Here is a 24,180-nt window from a genome sequence, read left to right on the forward strand (position 1 = left end):
ATCTTTTCTAGCAGTACTGCATCCAATTTCAAACTAATTTGCATTTTAGCAAATTTCATAACAGATGCAGGAGTCTCCCCCCCTCCACAAACTGTACTGCAATTTATTTTCTATTTTTGTCTCTAGCACATTTTCACTTGTATCTTCATCCAACTTCACAATTAATTTCGGTTTCTTAAAAACTAATGTTAAATACAAGCTTAATGAAAGTGTAAAAGCTTTCAGCAGCTTTGCCCCAGGGATGCAAAGGCTATACTGGATCAGGTCACAGGATGTCATCATTAGATAGCTGAATGAGCATTACAACATTCCTAGAATTCTTACAGTACAATCTTGTGCATGTTTACTCAGAATTCAACGGATGTGCCAGCACCTAATAGGCTTGACCAATTAGTTGTACATGAAGTATTCTTATCAGGTTGTGCTATCCAATACCAGAGAACAAGGGCACATCTGAGACTTCCCACGTGCACCTGTCATTTTTCTTGCCAGATAATCAACCACTACCTTCCCAAGAAAGGAACACAAAATGCAGTTGTAATGCTGCTCAAGCTCTAGTGCTCAGCATTGGTTGCAACCCCAACCACACTTTCCTGAGAGTAAGCCCCACTGAACACAATAGGACTTACTTCTGAGTAAACATGCACAGGATTGTGCCCATTAGAACATATCTGTGGTGTTCCCTTCTTCTGCACACTGAATGCCAAGACAAGCATAACTACCATTACCTAGTAGTTTAAAACAGAGGCCTTAATTTCTAATTGCTTTCATCGACAGTCAGGTGGCTAAAATATCATATAGGTTTGAGGATATCTCTTCAAATATGATTTGCCAGACTCCTTTTGGTTGAATCCTCTTGGTTTTAACAGCTGGGAATGAATAGAATTGCCAAGTTGGATAAATTCATAAACTTGAGAGTTCTGAGGTAGGCCTGGTGCGATAACACAAGATGAGACGACAAAACCACCAGTGCTTGATAAATGGAGAAAAACTCTGGGACAGCATGGGGCTTAGTAGAGGCCCCCAAAATGTCCTAATCTTTGCAGGCTGGGGGGGGGGGGGAATACACAAAAAGCTGGAGGTTATTTCAGTTCTTTTCACAATATTTCTGCTAAAACGCTGCACTTACAGAGCCCCTTTTCTGAGCACAAGTAAGAAAGTCCTATTGCCAAGAACAGAGCTCACAGCCTCCACCTGTCCTTGGGAGATGCTTAAGTACTGTTTGTGCTGACAAGGACTGCAAATGCCATCCAATAATGCATACCTAAGGTAAATCTGCTTTCCTCACAGAACCAGGTGTGCTCTGCATACTGCTTAGAGTCTAATTGCTACAATATTATGCTAGCTAAAAAAAATTCCCTGAGTACAGCACTAAAAATAAAACCTTAACAAGCTCACACACAAAAAAACCAAAAAAAGCTCTGCAGAGGAAATCCAATTGAATATTTTTAGAGACCACCATTACTGTTTGCTTGTAACTGGCAGAAGCAGTGTGCAATAACTCCCACCTGCAAAAAGCGTTGTAAACATTATAGAGAAATACTGAAGGAAAAAGCTCCTGCAAGCAGCCTACTGCCAAAACTGTGAAAAAAATTATTATAATTAATAACTGCATTATGAGAGTAAATAGTTCTCTCCAAGGACTGAGCACCTGGCTATGTGGAATGAAAGAGTGTTAAAAACCTAGAGCTGCATTAACTTCAGGATGAAGTGATTAGTCAGCAGGCTGACAGCTGTGCTAGGAGACTGGTGCCAGATTCCAGTGTATGCTCACACTGGCTGCCAAGTGTTTGCTTGTCACACCAGATAAATGGAACATCAGTAGTGTTTTATTTGACCTGCTCACAAGAAAAATAAAGCAACTCTGACTTTCTCATTGTGTTTGCCACTGACCTTGCATCAGCAGAGTATGAGCAGTGAGACTCCCTGGGCTGAGCAAATTAACCCTATAGGATCAGGCTTGAAAGGTCCCTTTCTTTCCTAGCCTTCTCTAGAGATGGCTATGTAGGAACTTCACTTTTCTTTTTCTTTTTTCTTTTTTTAAAAGCCTTACATGTTTAAGAGTCCAGTCCTCTGCATATTTACTCAAACAAGCCCTGCAATGTTCAATGGTGTTTACGTCCATGTCGGCAGACTTGCTAGTATAATGCCTACAGGTGGTGCTCTGTCTCTGCAGGGCATCTGTTCCCAGACCCCCGCAGATACCAAAAAACATGGATAATGAAATCTGTGGCTTTCCAGCTCCTTGCTCTGGTCATGCCTGGAGCCATTCGGAGGCCTGTGCAGGTCATGTGTAGCCTTTACGGGCTTCAAAATGGGTTCTAGAAGGGCACTTCCGGTTTTCAGCCCAACAGCCCAACCAGAAGTGCTGTTCTAGCACCTTCAGAGGCCATTCTGAGGCCCATAAAGGCCGTGCATAGCCTCTACAGGCCTCAGAAGAGCTTCTGGAGGCAACTGGAGCACAGCTGTGGCTGCCTCTGGATGCTTCAGGTGGGCCAAATTTGGCTCAGTGTGGGTCTGGGGGGATTTGCAGTGAGCCAGATCGGTGGATATAAAATCTGCTAATAAATAGGCTCAACCTGTACTATGAAAAGATGCAATTAGCGATAACATGGATAATATGTGCTTAAATCTTAAACACTTATCACTTAAACAAAAAAAAAAATAAGCAGGTACAGAGAGACTCTCATACTTGTGGCTTCAGGGGAGGGATGAACACATTCCCCTGCACCAGTTACCCAATTCCCAATGTGTGAGTGACCCATAAACCTATTATTTGCTCGGATGGGGAAAACCTACAAGTATCATAAGGTTATTGTATATAGTGGGTCCTTGGTATTGGCAGGGGATCCGTTCCAGCACTCTCTGGCAGATAACAAATCCCATGAATAATGAAATTTGTAGGGGGGCCGCACTATATCATATTTACTTACCTGGGTGCCTTGCCTGGTCTTCCAGAGGTCATGCATAGCCTCCTGGCCTCCTTAATAGCCTCCTGGATGTGACTGTAAGGCACATCTGGTTCGCACCGGCAAACCAAAGTGCCTTACAGTCACATCAGGGAGGCCTTCTGAGATGCAGGAAGCTACTTCCAGTTGCATCTGGGAGGTCTTATGAGGCCCTTCAGCTGTGGGCTTGGCATTCACGGATATTCAAATCTGCAGGTGCCAAGTCCACAGATAAGGAGGGCCCACTGTATTTCCCCTGAGGGCAAACTGTAGCTCACAGAAGGACCCTACCTCCTCCAAGTCTGCCACCATGATCTTTGGCACTGATGCTGTAGGAAGAAGTAAGCAGCTGCCACAACCACAATCTTCTTCTTGATTTTTGAAGAAGAGTATTGGGATGATAGAAAAATGAAGAGGCTGGATAGGTAGTGGGCTAGTGGAGGCAGCTGGTAGGCATGGTGTGCAGGGCACCCCCACTATTCACTGCCCCCCCCAGCCCACTTGAAGAAGCTGCTTAACACAGCCTCACAGGTGGGCTGACCCTGCCAGTTTCTTCCAGCCTCCATCTCTCTTCCCTCTCTCTGCTGCCTTCCCTGTGCCAATAGATTGTAAGCCCCTCAGGCTAGGAACCTGCCATTTACCTTTATGACAAATGCCATGCACATTGATAGAATATTTAAATAAATAATAGTGAAATTATCCTCAACCCCCTATTAATACAAAAGTCGAATGATAAATTCTAAATTCATTTGTCATTGAACACAGCTGCCACCCGTGAACATGTCTGCTATGGTTTTTAGGCTGACTTCTAATTCTAAAGAACAGCCCAATTCTACCTAGCTCAATTGTCACAATCGCTGCACTGATCTGTGAAGGTGGATAAGGCCCACCAAGGATGGGGTTCGATGTGCACCACTGCTGATCCTGCCCCCTCCCAGGACTGATCCATCCTCCTCCCTGTCCCCGTCACCACCCCATTCCGCCCACCTCTCCCCTGTTCTGCTCACCCTGCCCCATTCAGCTCTCTCCACCTCCCTCCAATCCCCTGCACCTGCTCACCTCTTCCATGAGTGTCCAGCAACTACTGCCGCTTGCAGTGGCAGCCAGCCCGCACACCCTGGCCTAGTTGCATTTGCAATGGCTGTAAAGGATATTACATTGGCGGAACACACATTCCGCTGGAAGAATCTGTCAGTAGGATTGGGCCAGAAGAAAGCCACATGCTGGAAACTTTGAATTAGGAATGTTACTAGAATATGCTCTCAGGTTTTGATGTGCTTTGAAGTGTATATCAGTTGTCCTTTGGTCAATCAAACCAAACACAAAGCAACATCACCATTGCTCTCAGCACCGTAGGACACTCATGTGAAGAAGTACTGTACAAAAAAAGGCTTCTCAGTAGCAAATTAATCTGTATATATTCTAGGTTTCTATAACATATGCCAGCATGGTACCAATCTTATTCTAGCCAGTTCTAAGGAGTTAAAACGAGTGGGGGCCAAATCCTATCCAATATTCCAGTACTGGTGCAGCTGTGCCACTGGGGTGTGCGCTGCATCCTGGGCAAGGTGTTTGAGTGGGTGGTGGCGTCCCAGCTTCAGAGGGTACTGGAGGAAACGGATTATCTGGACCCATTCCAATCTGGCTTCAGGCCGGGGTTCGGGATGGAGACTGCCTTGGTTGCCTTGGTGGATGACCTTCGCCGGGGGATGGACAGGGGGAGTGCAACCTTGTTAGTCCTGCTGGACCTCTCGGCGGCATTCGACACCATCGACCATGGTGTCCTTCTGGGCCGGCTGGCCGGGTTGGGGCTTGGAGGCACTGTTTTGAAGTGGTTCCACTCCTTCCTGGCTGACAGATCCCAGAAGGTGGTGCTGAGGGATGCCTGTTCAGCACCCCAACCTCTTAGGTTTGGGGTGCCGCAGGGTTCCATCTTATCCCCCATGCTTTTTAACATCTACATGAAGCCGCTGGGAGAGGTCATCCGGGGGTTTGGAGTGGGGTGCCACCAGTACACTGATGACACCCAGCTTTATCTCTCCTTTCCCCCTGATTCTGAGGAGGCGGTTGGGGTCCTGGATCGCTGTCTGGAGGCAGTTAGGGACTGGATGTGGGCGAACAAGCTGAAATTAAATCCAGATAAGACAGGGGTGCTCTTGGTTCGGAAATCCACAGCTCGGGTGCTGGACTATAGTCCTGCTCTGAATGGGGTTGCACTCCCTCTGAAGGAGCAGGTCCGCAGCTTGGGGGTTCTGCTGGATCCACAGCTGCTCCTGGAGTCCCAGGTGGTGGCGGTGGCCAGGGGAGCCTTTGCTCAGCTTCAGCTGATTCGCCAGCTGCGACCATACCTGAGCTGCGCGGACCTGGCCACAGTAACCCATGCCCTAATGACATCTAGATTAGATTATTGCAATGCGCTCTACGTGGGGCTGCCTTTGAAGACGGTCCGGAAATTACAACTAGTACAGAATGCGGCTGCTCGTGTGGTTGCTGGGGCACGTTGGTTTGACTCTGTCGAGTCATTGCTCCGGCGGCTACACTGGTTGCCGGTTCTGTTCTGGGCCCAATTCAAGGTGCTAGTTTTGACTTTTAAAGCCCTTTACGGCTCGGGTCCAGGGTATCTGAGGGACCACCTCCTTTCCTACAATCCGGCCCGTGTTCTTAGATCTTCTGGGGGGGCCCTTTTGACTGTGTCGCCACTAAGAGATGTGAGAGGAGTGGCGGCCAGGAAGAGTGGAATACCTTCCCCTTAGAACTGAGAACTGCTCCCTCGTTGCTAATGTTTCGGCGTGGACTGAAGACCTTTTTATTTCAAGAAGCTTTTAATTGTTGACAGGCTGGCTGGCGTTCTTGCTTTTTATACGAAAATCCACGGGGTTTGTTTTGTTTTGTTTTTAGCTTTTTAATCATTGTAAATTGTTTTTAACTGTTTTTCATGTTGTATTTTTAAATTGTTTGTTAGCCGCCTTGTGTGCCCGTTGGGCAAAAAGGCGGGGCACAAATTAATAAAATAATAATAATAATAATAATAATAATAATAATAATAATAATAATAATAATAATAATAATAATAATAATAATAGTGGGGAGACAGTCATACAGGCCTCCTCAAGGTATGGGAACATTAGCTCCCTTACCCTGGGGCTGCATTCTGGCTGCACAGGTGCTGGAAAGCTGGATAGGATTGGGCCCTGGGTTGCCTTACATTTCATTATTATTAATTTAATTTTAAATTGAGAACACTTAAACATTGGACTTATTTACAGGAGATTGTATTTTATAAAGAAATACAACTGAATAAACTAAATATACTCCATTGTTTATAAAAAACATCTTTTCAAAAACCTAATAAAAATACTCTGTTAAAGCCTAATAGAATAGCTGGTTAATCAGCCCAATAACTGTATAATCTACAGTGACACAGATGGATGATTCAGGATAAAACATCAACATTCAATTGCTCCTCTTATACTGGATAATGTTGCCAAGTTTGTTTTTATTCTGGGATCTGAATGATATAGGTCTGCAAACAATGAAATATGAGCTGTGTAATGGAACATTATTTTCTAGGAGCAAAAGTGTGCCATCCACTTCTGGAAGATGTGCAATAATTATCATACCGCTTTTTCCCCCCATAACCAAACACAGTTTCTTTCCTCACTAGGCTAACCAGATGCAAATGAGGACATGGCCCCTCTATCCTTAAGAGTGCAATAGAATGTTGGCAGAGGGAGTTTGTCCTACAGAGGTGAGAAGAATAATTGCTTATCTATAGCTGTAGTCTGTTGACTGGTCCTCTGTGTAGACACTGTTCCCTCAGACCGTGTGCTAGCTGGCAACCATGGTTAGAGAGGCAGGAGTAGCTCTTTACATTAAGCAGGGCTGGCTCATGGTAAGTGCCTGTGGTTGCAGTATGATTAGGAATGTATATACAGTACTCTGAGAATCTGTAAGCCAAGTTTCAATCAGAGTTAGGCTCTTAGGCTTCAGTTGTTACAACCGTTAGTGTGGAGCTGTACATATCTGGTGGTACACTGGGCTGCAACTTAAAGAACATACACTTTCCTGACTAGACATTGGTGATCTCAGTCTGTGGTCTGTAGGGAAAGATGAATGTCTCAATGTCCAAAACATTTTCTCCCTCTGATATTGTGCAGACCTTGCGCAGACCATGAGAATGTCCAATTCCAGGCAGGCCAAAATGGGGGGGGGGCAGTGGGGCCAATTGTCATGGGCCAACAATTCTGAGGGGCCCTACTGTACTTTTAAGGGGCATCCTTTAGCACTAAATATTAAAATTTGAAAGAGGATTAATACATATAAAATATAAACAAATAAATGCAGAGAACAGAAACCACAGAAACTCTGTGCTAAATTGAAGTGACAATTCATGGAAAACAAGAGGGTACAGAAAATTTTTGATGAGATGTTTGGTATTGAATATTTGGATGACTCTGCCTGTCTTTGACCAGGTTTATGAATTGCAGTGTTGGACGATCGGAAGGTCCTTAGTGTGTGGAGATTCCCATGGTATTAAGATGAGTTTAATACTGGTTAATGGTTTTTTGAAATATTTAGTAGAAAACCCAAGACAACAATATTCTAATTCAGTGGTTGCCAAACTGGTGGGTTGTGACCCACCAGCCTGGGAAGCACTGGCCCGTGCACCTTTAAGGGGTGGGGAGGGGGGAAGGCAGCAGCGTGATCCCCGGGATCACGCTGCTGCTAGGGATGAAAGAGGGGGTTTTCTGTTTACTTGTCAGCACTGCAGTCAGTGCTACAGTCCTGAGGGTCTGGGGAGCCCTCCACTGGGCTCCCCATGCCTGCAAAACTGTAAAAAAAAGAAGAAGAAGAAAATGGGCGCTTCCAGTTTTCTCGACGAAAACCACATGTACATATATATATGTGTGTTGGCATCCTTCAGTCTCGGAAGACTATGGTATCGTGCTCTGAATAGTGGTTCTTGAACAGACTGTCCTCTCCAGTGTACGAAGCCTGGGCAAAGTAGATATGGAGGATAGACTGTTACCCATGCAGCAAATCTTCCCTCTCCTTATATATATATCCATACATAAATAATATATATATAGCACTGATTACAAAAGTACTTGAAAAGTACAGTTTGAAATGGGACCTAAATTTCCCACCTGACCTGGACCTCTATCCAGCTCTACACAGCCCTGGGATTCCCAGGAAAGGTCTGATCACCAATGAGTGCAATGTCTGAGCCCAAAGCCCTTGACATCAGTGCCTTTACTACTAAGATGGAAAGCCTCAATGTTGGGGCTCCAAATATTACTAGGGGAGCTGTGTGAGAAATTGTTAATAAATGTTCTTCTTCCTTGAGAAGAACCACAGGATGACCAATCCTGCTTCTTTTATAAGGAAAAAGTTGCTAAGGCAAAATAAAACATCCCAATATGTGTAAGATGTAATCAGTAATTGTCTTCTAATTACTCTGGAAGACGCTGCTGAAAACTGGAAGCCTAAGGCTACTTATCACATTCTACTTTAAAGACACAGGTGCATTCCCATAAATTATATGTGCCTCTCTACATGTAATATGAGAGCTGCAGGTGCTATTTTGGGAAGATCACTAAATGTACTGCATCAAGACTTGGGATACATACTCAAGACACTTTAATATAGGTTAGTTATCCACTAACAAATGTGAACTTCCCTTCATATGCGCAAAAGATCTTGCAGTGCAATTTATGTCTGAAGATTTCTACTGGATCTTTCTAACAAAGATGGCAGATATGGAGATGTCCATGATTCTGAATTATTTAGAGCAAAAAGGAGTGATCAGGTGCATACACTAAAGCTGCAGACCTAGAGATTGATCCAGACCCATGCGCACAGGCTCACTGCCAGCGTGCACTGTCGCAAACATGCTGTAAGGCATGTTTGCAAGCCCTTACTGTAGGCCCAGCACTGGGCCCGCATTCTGCTGCCAGGCATTCACTCAGACCGCTGGACTGCCTGGTGGGGGAGTGGTAAGTGGGGGTGTGGGGAGGGAGGTAGGGGAGGTGTTCCAGGGCGGGAAGAGGTGAGGGAAGGTGGGCAGATGGTTGGGAGGATGAGTGGCAGGGAGAAGGAGTGATATAGGAGGAGTGTGGGACTGGTGTAGCTCGGCTCCACTGAATCCCGAGCACTATGTGCCACCACGCAGTCCCACATGAGACTCTCCGATTCTGCAGCAGCTCCAGAGCTGCTGTAGAATTGAGTAGCCACATTGTGGGGCTACTTCCCTTACCTGGGGGAAGGGGATGAAAGTCTCCTTCTGCCGAGGAGCCGCAGTGGGCTGCATGGTTGCACGCAGGACACCACAGCAGCCATTTTTGGCGCCATGGCAGTCCCGCACGTTAGCCAGCTCAGGATTGGGCTGCCCGACACTTACCTACAACTAAGCACAATTAAATACAATGAGATTGACATCTGAGTAGACATGCATAGGATTGTGCTGTTAATTCTGTTACATTGCATAATTTGTACAACCTTGGTCAGGAACTTGTACAATGGGGTAGTTTAGGGTGCTTGAATTCAGCACATGTGTATTTTTACTTTTCTATACTTTAGCTCTAGTGTATGTGTTTTAACAATGCTTTTCTATTGGTTTGTTTATTGTATTGTAAGCTGCCTTGAGTTCCTAAAGGAACAAAGGTGCAATACAATGTCAAAATAAATAAATAGATAGTATTCAATCCTAATATTCTATTTTTGGATTATAATTTTTGTTCATTTTTAAAATTCTCATTTCAGTAAAAAGGCTGGATGAGTTTAAACTGACAACACTTCTTTTATATTTTTTCCATTTTATGTTTCCCATCTCATATCTATAAAATATCATGCTTTGAGGCTATTCCATACTTCTTTCACATGTAGGAAGTCATATCACTGCCTGCCTAGAACAGCTGATATCATCACTTACATGTTGAACAAAAAATCCACGGTTCTTGGAAATTAGGTATGAAACATCATAATGAAATAATGGCCTAATGTGGCTGTTTTAGCTATGCTGCTTACAAATTAGATCTTAAACATACCAACTGCAGGGTAATTAAAGATGAGCAGTTCCCATACATGAACATACACCGCATATTCTTGCCTAGTCTAATTTTCCCTCTGTTAGGTGCAATTACTAAGAGGTGATAGCAAAGTAGCAATTTTAGAAGCCATAAGAGGCTCAGTAATGCAAAAATTAAAACCAACTAATTACCCATAATAATTAAAATAATTTTGAACTGAGATGTGCATTGCAATTGCATCATAAACGCCACTACACAATCCATCCTTTTAATTGTTGTGAATTATTAATATAATGAAATACCATTACGATAAAAGAGGACTGTAAATGGTAGGTTCACTGAACCTATAAATCCATGATTTAGAGATGGGCAAAATTTCTACTGCCATTTGTTAATGCTAGATGCTGCCATGCCATTGCTCACTGGCAGCTATAAAAGTTAATAAAAAGCTCTCTTTGGCCTTGTCAAGTGAGGCACAGGAAGCAGAGCAGGAATTCTCATCACTGGAGGTAAGAGAAGGTTTCACATTATTAAAATAGATTGTTTCCTTACCATGAAACCTCAAAGATATAAATTACAAATAGGGTCAGAACAAAATACTGAAAGTTATGGAGAAAGCTGCTAGGAGATTTTCCCAAAGAGTTGTAGTGATTTGCTGCTAGGGTTGCCAATTCTTGAAATAAAAAATTCTGGTACCTAGTGGGACTCAGAAATGGGACCTATACATGCCCATGTATGTGGATTGAGCCTCAAAAACCTCTCCATTCATCTCAGACTATTGCAGAGGCTTACATATCCTCTGCATCCAAACAATATATATGCATCATATAAGGCCTCCACAAATCAATTTAACACAATCCAGATTTCAACTATGCCACAGACACAAAGCAGGAAATAATCTCCATGCATAGCAGTAACTCAGGAAATTGAGCCAAGCTACAAATGACATGTCAAGTTGTTCACGTGCATTAATTACATGGTCAAAGAATTAAGCACCTGGAAAACATTTACCCATCTTATAAATGGGCAACACTGATGATTAGATGAGTTTCAAGGACATTAAATAAATCCATAGCAGATCTCTCAGGAAAATTACTGAAACTACATATTATAGATCAAGTCATGCATATCACTATACTGTCAAGAAACCAGTACAGAAAGCACACAAACATACTCTCTCAATGAATTACATATGCAGAAAGCACTTTCATTCATCATGCAAGCATGTACAGGACAGAACCAGACTGAGGCCCAGAGCCCTAGAACAAGTACAACAAGAAATTTGTTTTGTTTGTTCTCTTCATATTTGAAAATATTGTTACTGAAATAGCAAAGAGGAGAATTGTAGTTATGCACAGATTAGATAATACTGATACACAGTAATTTATTAGGTTACAAACTCAGAATTCTGTCACCTTGTACAATGAATAATATGAGGGAGAAATGAGCATAATAATGAGATTTTTAAAATTGATGTGAATAACTTACAGCCCAATCCTACGTAAAGGAAGCACCAATGGAACATGCATTCCACCAGCGCAGCGGCCGGAAGGTCAGAGCATTCCTGAACATGCTGGTGGACGTTGGGAAGCCCACTGAAGCAGGTAAGCCCAGTGCAGGTGGTAGAATGGGCTGGGGGAGGATGGGGAGGGCTGGAACAGGGAATATTCCCCCTTGAGGAGATGCTGGGAGCCACCTGGAGTGCCACTTATAGGGGGTTCCACAGCTACTGCTCATTGCTGAGTAAGTCTGCGCCTAGCTCCCCTCTCCCAGTGGCTCCCAGGCCACCCGCCCTGTCTTGTCACATCCAGGGCCTGCCCTTGGATGTTTTGTACCTAAAAAAACCACTATTTTTCATTGTTTAGTTTGTTTCCCAGAACATGCTTTATAGATGAGGGTGTTTGAAAATGGTTTTATTTTTTCACAGATTTTGTGATTTGAAGAAAATAAAGGCAGAAAGCAGTGTTATGTGTTTTTATTCCAAGTTCTCATAATTTTAAACATTTTAAAAGTGCACTAGGTAGGTGATAAGGTGATATAGTGTCAGCAGATGCAGCCACAGTATTATTTCTAACTATTTCTAACTGGAAAAGTACTATTATCTATTTTAATTTCTGGAAAATATTTTAAACACCAAAACGTGTTGTTTTGTGTTTTTATTAGTTTTTAACAAAAACAAACAGCTCTAATTATGGGTGGGGGGGAAGCAATGCTCTTTATATTTACTTCTGAAACTGAGAATTGAAAGGGAATTTGATAGTATCACTAGAGGCAGATTGCTAGCAAAATTCACAAATATGTTACTATTAAAAAGGACATGCAGAGGTCTTCTGGACTGTCCATGTTATTAGCTCCAAGTAAATATCTATTGGTTAAGGTGGCATTTTTTTTTAAATGAACCAACCTGAAAGATTGTAATAATAATCTGTAATGATTTAGGACCCAATCCTATCCAATTTTCCAGTGTTAGTGCAGCTGTACCAGTGGGACATGCTCTGCATCCTGTGGTAGGGTGGCAGTCACAGATGCCTCCTCAAGATAAGGGAACATTTGTTCCATTACTTTGGGCGCGCATTGTGGCTGCACTGGTGCTGGAGAGTTGGATAGGATTGGGCCCTTACTTGGCTAACTGCCTATTTTTCAGGACCACACAAACACTACGCTGTAAAACACAACAGGATAGTGATTCCAGAAGCTGTTTTAGAAGGAACTTGAACGACAAGAAGGATAATTTGCATGTAACAAATCAGAATAATTTGTTGACTAATAGAAGAGGAAATCCTGATTATGCTGTAATGGATGCAAGCAAATCTTATGCGTTAGTAACTCAAATACCAAGGGCATGATCCAGTCCAAATTAAACCCTGTTGAGCCCAGTTAAAGAAATTTAAGAGCGTGCTTAATACTCCCACTGAAATCGATGGGAATTAACAGTGCTTAACATTGGCTGGATCACGGCCTATATTCACACAATCATTTATAAACATGGGTGGAAAATAGGTAAGAGCACTCCAGCTACACAAGGTACATTAACCTTTCAGCAATGAGCTGACTTGTTCCAAGGAGCTAAACTTAATGACATGAGTCTAGTATGTTTGCCTTCAGCTGCATTTTTGTAAGACCTCAGGGTTCCTGGACTTTCAAGGTTATGGAAGATGCATTCAAAAGAACAAATTACCACTGCATTTAGCTTGGGGAAACAGGGAGAAAAGAGGCAAATGTGAAGAGAAGAAAAAAACTTGTAGCTTAGGAATTATTAAAGACAGTTAAAGGAGCAAAACATTTGAAAATGGAGGAAAGTGGAAAAGGAAGCTTCAGAAATGAGATTCACCAAAGGGATCATAAAAGGCAGTGACACTAAGACAGCTGTAATAAGAATCTTGGTTTTTATTATTACCCCTATTTTGTATTTAAAAGAGTGGGAAGCAAAATAATAAAAAGTAGGATTACATGGTGCTTCAAGAAATAATAATTTATCCAGTCACTGAAAAGCCACCCCATCCATGGTGGGGAACTTTATTCAATCCTCTTTTTATCTTCCAGATGTGGATTGTTCCAAAAACAAAGCTTTGCTTACAGGTATTCAGAAAGTGTCTGATTCACCTTGCAGCTTTGGATGAATTTTGTGATAACAATACCCCAGCTTGTTTACAATAAATATTTTGACAGACTACTTGTTCATCTATAACAATTATGTTCTATTGTGCCAGTCAAAAAGGAGGAAGTGTAATTTATTAATTTCATGCCTGTACACATATGTTTGCCTGAATAGGAAAATTAAATACATCCATATTGAAGAATAGGACACTAGGAGTGGAAGCAAAATAACCAGTCTTTTCAAAGTTCAGTTGTTTAATTCTACAAAATAGAGACTCATGCTGAATCAAGCACGGATATTTAAATAACATTGGAAGCACAACAGCTAAACACCCTGCCCAAAACAAGTAAATGTGTATCACCACATTTAAATAGATGTTTTAAGTTATTCATAACTTAGCAAAAACTTTCAGAAAAACAAGAGTAAATTATAAAGTACGTACTGTTATACCCAACTTAGGACCCAATCGTATCCAATTTTCCAGCACCGTTGCAGCTGCAATGAAGCCCGGAGGTAAGGGAACAAATTTCCCATACCTTGAGGAGGCCTCTGTGATTGCCTCCTCACCACAGGATGCAGCATACACTGCATTGGCACAGTTGCACTGGCACTGGCAAATTGAATAGGATTGGGCCCTTACAGCCCAATCCACCAGAACTCCCCATACAGTGATGCAGTGGTGCCAATGCAGCATCTGCTGTATCCCACAGCCTCCTCAGGATGAAGTCCCAGCTGCCACCATGAATCAGCCTGTGACAGCAATATCACTGGGTCAATCTGTATTGACCCATAAAGATGGATCAGGCATGGGAAGGGGGTTCAGATTTGGGGGTGCCACTGCTGCTGAACCTGCCCCCTCCCCAGGCCTAATCCACCCACCTGATCTCCTCCCCCAGGGTGACCAGATACAATGGAGGACACAGTGCCTATACCTTTAACCATTCTATAGAAGAGGGAATTTTGCAGGTGCAGTTTTTTAAACCCCTGCATGTTGAGCTGCACCTGCCAAAATTCCCCCTTCTGTACAATGGATAAAGGTACAGGCATTCTATCCTCCACTGTATCTGGTTACCCTGTCTCCTCCCCTTTTTGCACAGCACGGCTTGCCACTTTTAGCAGTGGCCCAGCTGCTTCTGATGGTAGGCCACACCTGTGTCTGCTGTAATGAGTCTTATGTTGGTGGAACACTAGTTCCAGCAGTGTAACAGGAGAATTGTGCTATTCGACTTAAGGATGAATCATTTGAGTGACTTTTGGGAAATAAGTTTAAACATATAATGGGGACAAACTAGATGCTACTTTCAACACATCTTGAAAACAGGAAACAGACCAGAAGTGGTCCCCTGAAACCTCCAGACAGTCATGGGTCCCCTCACTTTGGAGTGGGAAGACCCCACTGTGTGGGCCTGTTACCTAACAAATATGTGCACATGTGTATGTGGTGCTGAGCATATGCCAGGCAAGCATGACCCAGGCCAATCTAATATTCTTTTTGCTTGGGTTGATGGCAAGAGAGATCAGGTCTTTGAGTATAAAGGCCAACTTTGGTTCATTGGAGTAAATGCTTATGGCAAAATTCTCTTTAAAAGACCTGGTCATAGACCACAAGTGTACACACATTCTCCTTCCTCCTAATATCTTCTCCAGATCCTTGCTGCTGCTTGCGCAGAGATCACCTTTGCCAGGCCTCCCCATCTCGCAAGATTTTGCATGCAATCCAATTGGTGGCCGCACACAGCAGAGGCGGGCCCTGCCCTATATAGCTGGCTGAGCCTTGAACAGCATAGCAGGAGATGTGCAAAATATTTTCGCTTACCTTCTGCAGGCTGTGCAATTGCCCTACCCACCATAGGATGCTAAGCACACCTTTTTGGCATGGTTGCATCAGCACTGGTGGTGGGGGATATAATTGGGCTGCTAGACTATCAAGGTATAAAGGGGGGGGGTAAGAATCTCTGGTGTCTCTTCTCCCTCAACACAGGGCAGTTTGTGTTTCTCTGGGGGGGGGTTGCAGTTCAGTTAAAAAATATCAGAATCCTCTATGACAACCATGGAATACTTAGTGCCTTGGTTTATATGCATAGTCCTACAAGGACACTGCAGTGTGAATATTTCTCAGCAAGAAAAATCCAAATGCCTGCAGGGATTTTTTGCATACAGAATTGTATGTATTTTGTATATAAACACTGGAGAACTTTCAGCCCAGGCTTGAATAGCAGAAGCTATTTGTTACTGACAGATGTTGTCTAGGTACACATTACAACAGTGTTCTAGCAACTGTGTTGGTGCTCTATTATTTTCTGGGTACCACTTACAGTACAGTTATTGAGCTTAAAACCTCGATTCAACATAATCTGTGTTCCATTTCCTCCTATATGTCATCACTACTTTGAGATTGAAGAACAACTCATCCACACTGATTGCATTTCTGAGGCTGCAATCCTACCCGCACTTACCTGGGAGTAAGCTCTATTGGCTACAATGGGAATTCTCAGTAGACAGGTATTGGATTGGGCTCTGAGAAGTGGGTTATAAATCCAAAAAACAAAGAGATAAGAACTGCACTTAAGGATGCTTCAAGATGTAGGGGTTTCCTGAGTGTCTGACAAATTGAATTAGCATGTCTGACAACTTCGATCTACATGGGGATAATGCTGATCCCTGTGCTGAAAGGGTGGTGCTGATTCCTGTGTTTAGTTAGGATTGGTCCTTGTGTGAATGCTGTAAGCTATGCTAGGCACCCTGTTATTGGCAGAAAGATGGAGTCTAAGGGCACAATCCTAATCAATTTTCCAGTACTGATGTAAGGGCAATGCAACCCTGAGGTAAGGGAACAAACATTGCCTTATCTTGAGGAGGCCTCCGTGACTGCCCCCCAACTGCAGGATGCAGTACAAGCCCCACTGGCACAGCTATGCCACTGCTGGAAAGTTGGTTAGGATTGTGTCCTCAATCTTTTAAATAGACAAATTAGTAAATAAATAGTCCTGTCCCCCTAATCCCAGGTATTTTGGGAATAATGGTAGTTCCTTTATAATGCAGGAAACTCACATGTTGAAACTAGTTACTTTTTTAAAAAAGTATCTTTATATTGGCCACCCCCCCCAAAATGAATATTTGTCTCCCTCATTCATGAAGTTCTGATGTAACTGGTGCCACTCCAATAGGGCTATGTATGCAGGATTTGCTCTTCACATCTTAATTTTGGCATTGGAATGGTTCCAGATTATCTCAGCTTTTAAGTGCAATGGAACCATCCAAGGATTTAAATTCTGATTACATCACCCTGGAGACATAGAGGATGATAGAATGCACACAACAATGGTGACATCAGAGTGCATTTATGACACCACTTTTTATAGGGATGCAAGTGTCAGAATGTGGGGTCCAAAGAATTGAATGACAACAATATAATATGGAATCCATAATACATTTCTCTTTTTCCTTCTTTCCTGTTTGGAGAAACCATTCCCACCCCCCACTCCCCCCAAAAAATCTAATGGAAGAGTTGCCCTCATCAACAGATGGAGTTACAGCTACTTGGAGCCATTATAAAAGTTGACAATAATTTGTGTTTTATAGCTCTCTCACCACCCAAAGGCAATGCAATATTCAACTGTAAAAAACAAACAATAAAACAGAAATATTTTTCTTCTGCACGAGTCAGTCATTCACGAGTATGCACGAGTCAGTCATGCACAAGTCAGTCATTCATAGCAACAGAACAACAGCCTTATAGTGTGATCTCAAGACATGCTAAGTTAAAGGTTTGGAATGGGGTGTGTTATTTATACAGCACCATTCATGTACATGGTGCAAAAAGATACCACAGAGCAACAAATATAGGTCCGTACTTGAAGGGGCTTACAATCTAGATATTGCCACAGCAGGAAGGAAAGAGATGGGGACAGGGGGTGCATATGCAACTCAGGCTGCAATTCTAACCACACTTTCCTGAGAGTAAGCCCCATTGAACAAAATAGGACTTACTTCTTAGTAGACCTGGTTAGGATTGTGCCCTCAGTTTCACAAACTTAAACTTATAGTTGGAAATGTGGACTCAGGGCCGAATCCTATCCCACTTTCCAGCACCAGTGCAGCCACAATGCAGCCCCGTAGTAAGGGAACAAATGTTCCCATACTTTGAGGAGGCCTCTGTGACTGCCTCTCCACCACAGGATGAAGTGCATGCCTCACTGGCACAGCTGCACTGGCACTGGAAAACTGGATAGGATTGGGCTGTAAAGCATGATGTCAAAGGCCTCTTGGAAAAGGTGGGTTTTCAGATAGAATTTGAATGTGAATTCCGTGGATGTTCAGGGAAGGCGGTTCCAAGCAATTGAGGAGTCAACTGAGAAAGGTCATCTGAGGGAGTAGAAGACCTTTGGATGGTTGAGAGTGGTGGAGCTGGAAGAAAGAAAGTCACAAGTAGAAATGTAACGGGATATGAAACCTGAGAGATAGGGATGGGTGAGGCCATGGAGGGCTTTGAATGTGAGGACAAGAATGCTGGATTTAAGAGTGGACAGGAAGCCGGTGAAAGGTATTAAGTGAAAGGTCTTGATGTGATCTGTGCCAGTGAAAGGTCTTGATGTGATCTGTGTGGCAAGCAAGATGAATTATTTTGGCAGCAAAGTGCTAGATATAGTGAAAGTAGGACTTTTTGATAGATTATTGGTAATTTTTTGAAGGCATTTCAGTGGTATTAGGTTCGTAATCTGTAGGAGAGAAGAGATGGCTGAGTGGGAGGTGGTAACCAGCAGTCAAGAAGGAATGGAAGCAAGAAGGTTAGTAAAAACAGGATAATCATCTAAGCAAGTGAGATACAGAGGAAGGAGGAAAGGGATCAAAAAGGTGGAGGAGAATGGAGTATCAGAAGAGGAAGGGGGGAACTACAACTCCCATAGCAGCCATGAAATATGATATTGTTCTGACTTAACACACATCAGTAAAAATGTATAGGATCGTAATGTTACATTACTAAAAAACAAACTCTGTCATGTGATGTGATTCATGAGAGGTAGATAGGCTACTGGAGAAGTTTTAAAGGATCACAAACACAGAGTGATTGCCCAGTTTTACCCTGATTTTCCAAAATGATGATATTCATAATTTTATTATACACAGCCCAATCCTACTTAAGTTGCCTCACACCGATGCAGCGATGCAGACACAGCATGCGCTGCATCTCACATGAATTCATATGCTGCATGAATTTAGCAAGCAGAAGGTCTTCTCAGGGTAAGGGTACATTCAACCCCATACCCCAGGGAAGGCCCCAGCTATGGATCACCTTGGATCTGCGCTAGCAATATCACTGGCTCAAGCCTGTATTGATCCATGTTGACAAATCAGGCCCAGGAAGGGGGATAGGATATGGTCTGTGTGGGCTCCACCAATCTTGCCCCCTCCTGGGCCCAGTTCACCAACCCCACCCTCTTCCTTCCCTTCCGTGCCCTTCCCCTGCCCTGTTCCAGCTCCACACTGCTAAGCGCAACTCCTACCTTCTCTGGCAGGCACTGCTGCTTCTGCTGGTGTGTGTGGGAAGGCTTTGGCCTTCCCGCTGGGGGGCCTGGATGCCATGCTGTTGCAACATGCTTTATTTGTGGCATTTGTAACATTTGTGGCAGTCCACTCTAGCAGAGCACATGCTCCACCAGCGCAGAGGTCCATTAGGATTGAACCAACATTTGTAACATTTGGCATTTGTAACATTTGTGGCAGTCCACTCTAGCAGAGCACATGCTCCACCAGCGTAGAGGTCCATTAGGATTGAACCAACAATCACATAGGGCTTAATTTTAATTTTTTTTTTAGGTAGTTAATTTAGTTAAATTAATTTAGGTAAATTAATGTTAATTTTTTTTTAGGTTAATTTTTTTTTTTAGGTAGATTTGTGGCCTATTTGTTTATGTTTCAGAGACACATTTTAAAAAATCACACTTATTAAAAGTGTGTAAATAAGTGTAAATAAATCACACTTATTAAAAGGCTTAGTCCCATTAATTTTTTTCAAAGACCGTTACTGCAAGTGGTATTTAAAGACTTACTGAAAGAATTATTTTCTGATCAGTTGCTGTGAGCCGTTTCTGCTAGGACTCCACTGACTCTGTCTTTCAAAAAAGATGAAAGCAGTCCAAAGGTATGATTAACTTCTTAGTCCCTGCAATTTCCTATTGCTCTATTTGCCCTAGATTTTGGAATTGACTTCCTGCCTCACTGCAAAACCCACAGTTGCTCAGCTTGATAAATCACACAAATTCATTTTTGATCACAGTTATCTTCTATTTACTACATAGCCAGTGAGGTTAATCATATGCTGAGGCAATTCATATTCCACACACATGCACATACACACTCCCTTCCTCCCCATAGTACTTTGCATATTTTACACACCATGAGCCACCGTGTCTGTTGGTGCACTAAAATACAGAGAGGTCATTCCTGCATGCTAACAGACTCTGCTGGTTCACACACATTAATTCTGGACTGCCAGTTTAGGTTTCCCTGAAGGCCAGTGAAAATAAACATGCAAAATATGGGATTATGTAGTAACGAAGTATTCTGATGATTGCACAATAATAACAGCCTACCAAAATAAACAATTAAAAAATATGTGGGTTTTGATTCGATTCTTTAGGAATATAATAATTCTCTTATCTTGAATTTCTATTATAACACAGTACATTTTAGCATTCTGGGTCCTGGGTTTGTGAAGAGCCAACTGAAATTAAATTCCGAGAAGACAGAATTTCTCCTGGGCACGAAGCCTGCTGATTCAGTGATGGTGTGGGCTTGCACTTGAAGGAACAGGCTCACAGTTTGGAAGTACTCCTGGATTCAGCTTTAGTTCTAGGCGTTGCCAGGTGGCAAATGTGACCTGGAAGGTTTTGGTACAGGGTTGCACCCATTTCTGTCTTTGGTGAACCTGGCTGTAGTGACTCATGCCCGAGTCATCTCATCTCACGATTGGATTACTGCAACACCATCTGTTTGGGGCTACCCCTCCAGAAACTTCAGCTAGTACAAAATGCAGTGGCCATATGTTGAAATGATGCAATCATGTCTTGCCATTAGTGTTTTAACTGCATTGGGCACCATTCAAACTGCTAGTGATTTCTTTTAAAGTCCTACAGAGTTTAGGGTCCTAAGATCCACCTCCTTTCATGTGAATCTATTCTAATGCCACTTCTGATGGTGACATGCAAGATGGCCTTCTCAGTGGTGGCTCTCTAAATGAAGAATTTCCTGCCCTCTAGTGTGCATCTGTCTCCCTTCTTGATGGAGTTCTGCAAGACAACCTGTTCTTTATACAACCTCTTCTTGAGTTTCGTTTATTTGTAATCCCTCCTCATTTTGTTTTAGTTACTGCTGCTTGCATATTGCATGTATTAATTCTGTTTGCTTAATTATACTGTAAGTTACCTAGAGTTCCCCAAAGGCAAAAAGAGAGACTAGAATTTTTTTTTAAACTCATTCATAGCTAAATAATATGTTGTGTGCTTAATTCTGTGTATCCAGTAGAAAATTAATACATTGAAGGGGGGATGGAAAGGGGAAGTTCTATGCTACCAAACAACACATCTATATATGGTCACCACAGATCAACCTAACATAACTCACTTCTACAGCTGTGCCAACTTACACTGAAACTTATGGTGGGGGGGGCAGTCACAGAAGTCTCCTCATGGTAAGGGAACCCTGGGGCAAGCTACTGCTGCCCAAATGAGTCTCTTCAGATGTGTGCCAGCCATTTTGCTGGTGCAGAACCAAGGAAAGTAAGGGAGAGGAGGAGGTGACAGGGATAGGAATCAGTTGTGCACACTGATGCCACCGTGATCCACCCCCTCCTTCCCCATTCTAACTTCTACCAGCCTGCCCCCCAATATGGCCATTTAAGACAGCCCTAGTTAGGACTGGGCTGTGGGATTGTCACCAAGAACAAAAAGTGCATAGCTTGAGCATGTCAACCAGCCAACATATCAAACCATAATTACAATACACTTGGATCAGACATAGAGAAACAGAGTTGCGTATCATCAGTGTACAGAAATGGTACTACATGCCCAATCACCCTGATGGCCTCCCCCAGAAGTTTTGTGTTGATGTTCAGTTTCTCTAGATGAGTAGTGATTTAATGTTTTTAGCCACCTTTGTGTAGTAGCGCTTCTAATGTGAGCAGTGTCCAAATGGAACTGGTGCCACAATAAGCGCTTCAATATATTCCTGGCTGAGGTATGGTAGTGTATTTTCTTCCTGTTATATATTACATATATCAGTGTTTCTCAAACTATGGGTCAGGACCCACTAGGTGGGTCGCAAGCCAATTTCAGGTGGGTCCCCATTCACTTCAATATTTTATTTTTAAAATATATTAGACTTGATGCTCCCATGGTATGTGACTGCATTTGGGGAAATGTTACAGACCTGTACTTTGAACAAGCTACTATGTATATACTTTTAATAATGATAGTAAATGGAACTTACTCCTAGGTAAGTGTGGGTAGGATTGCAGCCTAGGATTGTTAAAAATTCTCCTGCTTGATGATGTCACTTCTGGTCATGACATCACTTCTGGTGGGGTCGTGACAGATTCTCATTCTAAAAAGTGGGTCCCAGTGCGCAATGTGTGAAAACCACTGAGATATATTTATCACAACTGGCTGTGTACCTTTGTTTCTCAGAATCCCCTCCCCAACACTGTCTAACATTCCTCAAAGCATTAATCTTCTGATAAGTTTGCAAAGACAGGTTATTCTCCCCCTTGGAAAAAAAAAATCTAAACAGAACAGGGCTTGTCAGAGGAGGTGGGATAGTTTTGATGGTCTCAGCCTCAGACCATAAAGAAATGTTATTCACCCATGCACAACATATAATTCATCCTAAGTGGCAGGCTCTGCTCTGGAGAAGCAGTTGACTGAGCTGCCTTACAAAGTCAATTACTGCTTATTCTCAGGGAGGCGGGGGAGTGTGGGCCAGAAGGGTTGAGATGGCTGCCAAAAAGGCATGGGGAAATTTGCTTTGTGTCAGCCTGCATGACACAGTATCTCATTTGTGGATAAATATAAATCTAGTAGGCTGGGCTGTTTTTTTTTTTGTTTTTTTAAAGAGTTGCCATAAAATGTACCTTCCAAAAACAACATTCCCATTCCCTAAAACTAAAATCAAAACGGTGTTAGAAGGCTGCCTTTATTATTCAAGCAATCCACTTTCATTTAAGAGTTCCTTAAGGTAAAAGCTACACAGAAGTTTACAGCCTGATTTCTGTATGACTTACTCAGGAAAATGAACACCTCATACATTTCAGCAGAAGTTTTACTTGTGTAAAGACTGAGCAAAATTCAGGTAATTATTTAACATAACTACTGCTGTCTGAACCAGTACTAAGAACTGTAAAGAAAAAAAAAGAACAATTCTCATACTATTTGGAACCAAATACTATATGCTGTTTTATAAAATAAAAAGAACCAACACCTAGAGAATTTCCCCAGTTTAAGAAAAAAGAAAAAGAAAAGTCAACAGGAGAGGATCTTGAATTAAATGGTGTACTTATTGCTGAGAAATGAGCCTAGATATATCTCAAACAAATGCTAAAGCTCAGAATTTACTGCATCATTCATGCATTTTCATATCTCTCATTTCATGCCACAACAAGGGACTCTGCATACTTCATATGAAATACAGCAAGACTGGGTCCCTCCCCCCAGCAATAAACCCCATGCATGCATGACAAATCCAAGCATGCAAAATGTTTAACATCCCAGTTCAGAGATACTTTGGGGACAAAATCTGATTATGAGTTATGTGCCACAATAAATAGAGTTCAACGTTTCATAAAGCAATTTATAGTTCATAAAAATGACAAAATGTACCTGTCAGACAGAACCCGGAGAGGAGATCTCTGTGCTGCTTGCTGGAAGGAAGGAAGGGCAGAGATGTTTATTTTATACTCTGACTTTTAAAATATGAGCTCAATCAACACTTAAAAAATGTGTCACATGCATTCTTGTCACATGTCCAAATTTTAAAGCATTAACAAGTAGCAGTAAGCCCATAGTAAAATTGATATTTTCCATCTACAACATGTAATAATACTTTGTTAAGTATGCAATAAAGCCAGAGGACTGTTAAAGCACTGCACAGCACTTTAAATCTGAACAATTCTGTTTAGAGGATCTTTTGAAAAATCTTGCAGGAATTAATTCTTTTCTCCCCACCATCTCCTTTACCATTAGTCTCCTCCCATTCTTCCATAGAAACAGACATCACATATTTGAGTTCCTTGTATCTGTAGCTACAAAATTGTGCATTTAGCAAACTGTGCTAGAACTACTGCAGAGTTTCTAAGGCACTGTTGTGATATGTTGCTGGCAAGTTTTGATGGTGCTGCAGATGAATGATGCATTGATACTGTAGCTCACAGCAACTGCCAACTGAATGTGATAGAAAAATATGGGTTTTGCTAGTATGTTAACTTGTTGCTCATGGACTAAAAATCACAGCCTCTCCAATTTAATAGGACATTCACGTTTTATCAATGAACTAGCTTCCCAGTTCATTGCGGTCCTCTTGTTAACATGAGTCTCATAGTAAGTACTGACATGGA

General features: G+C 42.4%; 1 protein-coding gene across 1 annotated transcript in view; it reads right to left on the reverse strand.

Annotated features, from left to right (window-relative positions):
- The window catches only part of AFF3 (ALF transcription elongation factor 3), a 260,314-nt gene that overhangs the window by 46,454 nt on the left and 189,680 nt on the right, over positions 1-24,180 (reverse strand). Inside the window, exon 9 of the mRNA XM_066621326.1 lies at positions 23,447-23,487. Coding sequence (XP_066477423.1) covers positions 23,447-23,487 — 41 coding nt within the window. The remainder of the gene's footprint in view (positions 1-23,446; positions 23,488-24,180) is intronic.

This window comes from Tiliqua scincoides, chromosome 3, assembly GCF_035046505.1.
Source record: "Tiliqua scincoides isolate rTilSci1 chromosome 3, rTilSci1.hap2, whole genome shotgun sequence".
Taxonomy (NCBI): Eukaryota; Metazoa; Chordata; class Lepidosauria; order Squamata; family Scincidae; genus Tiliqua; species Tiliqua scincoides.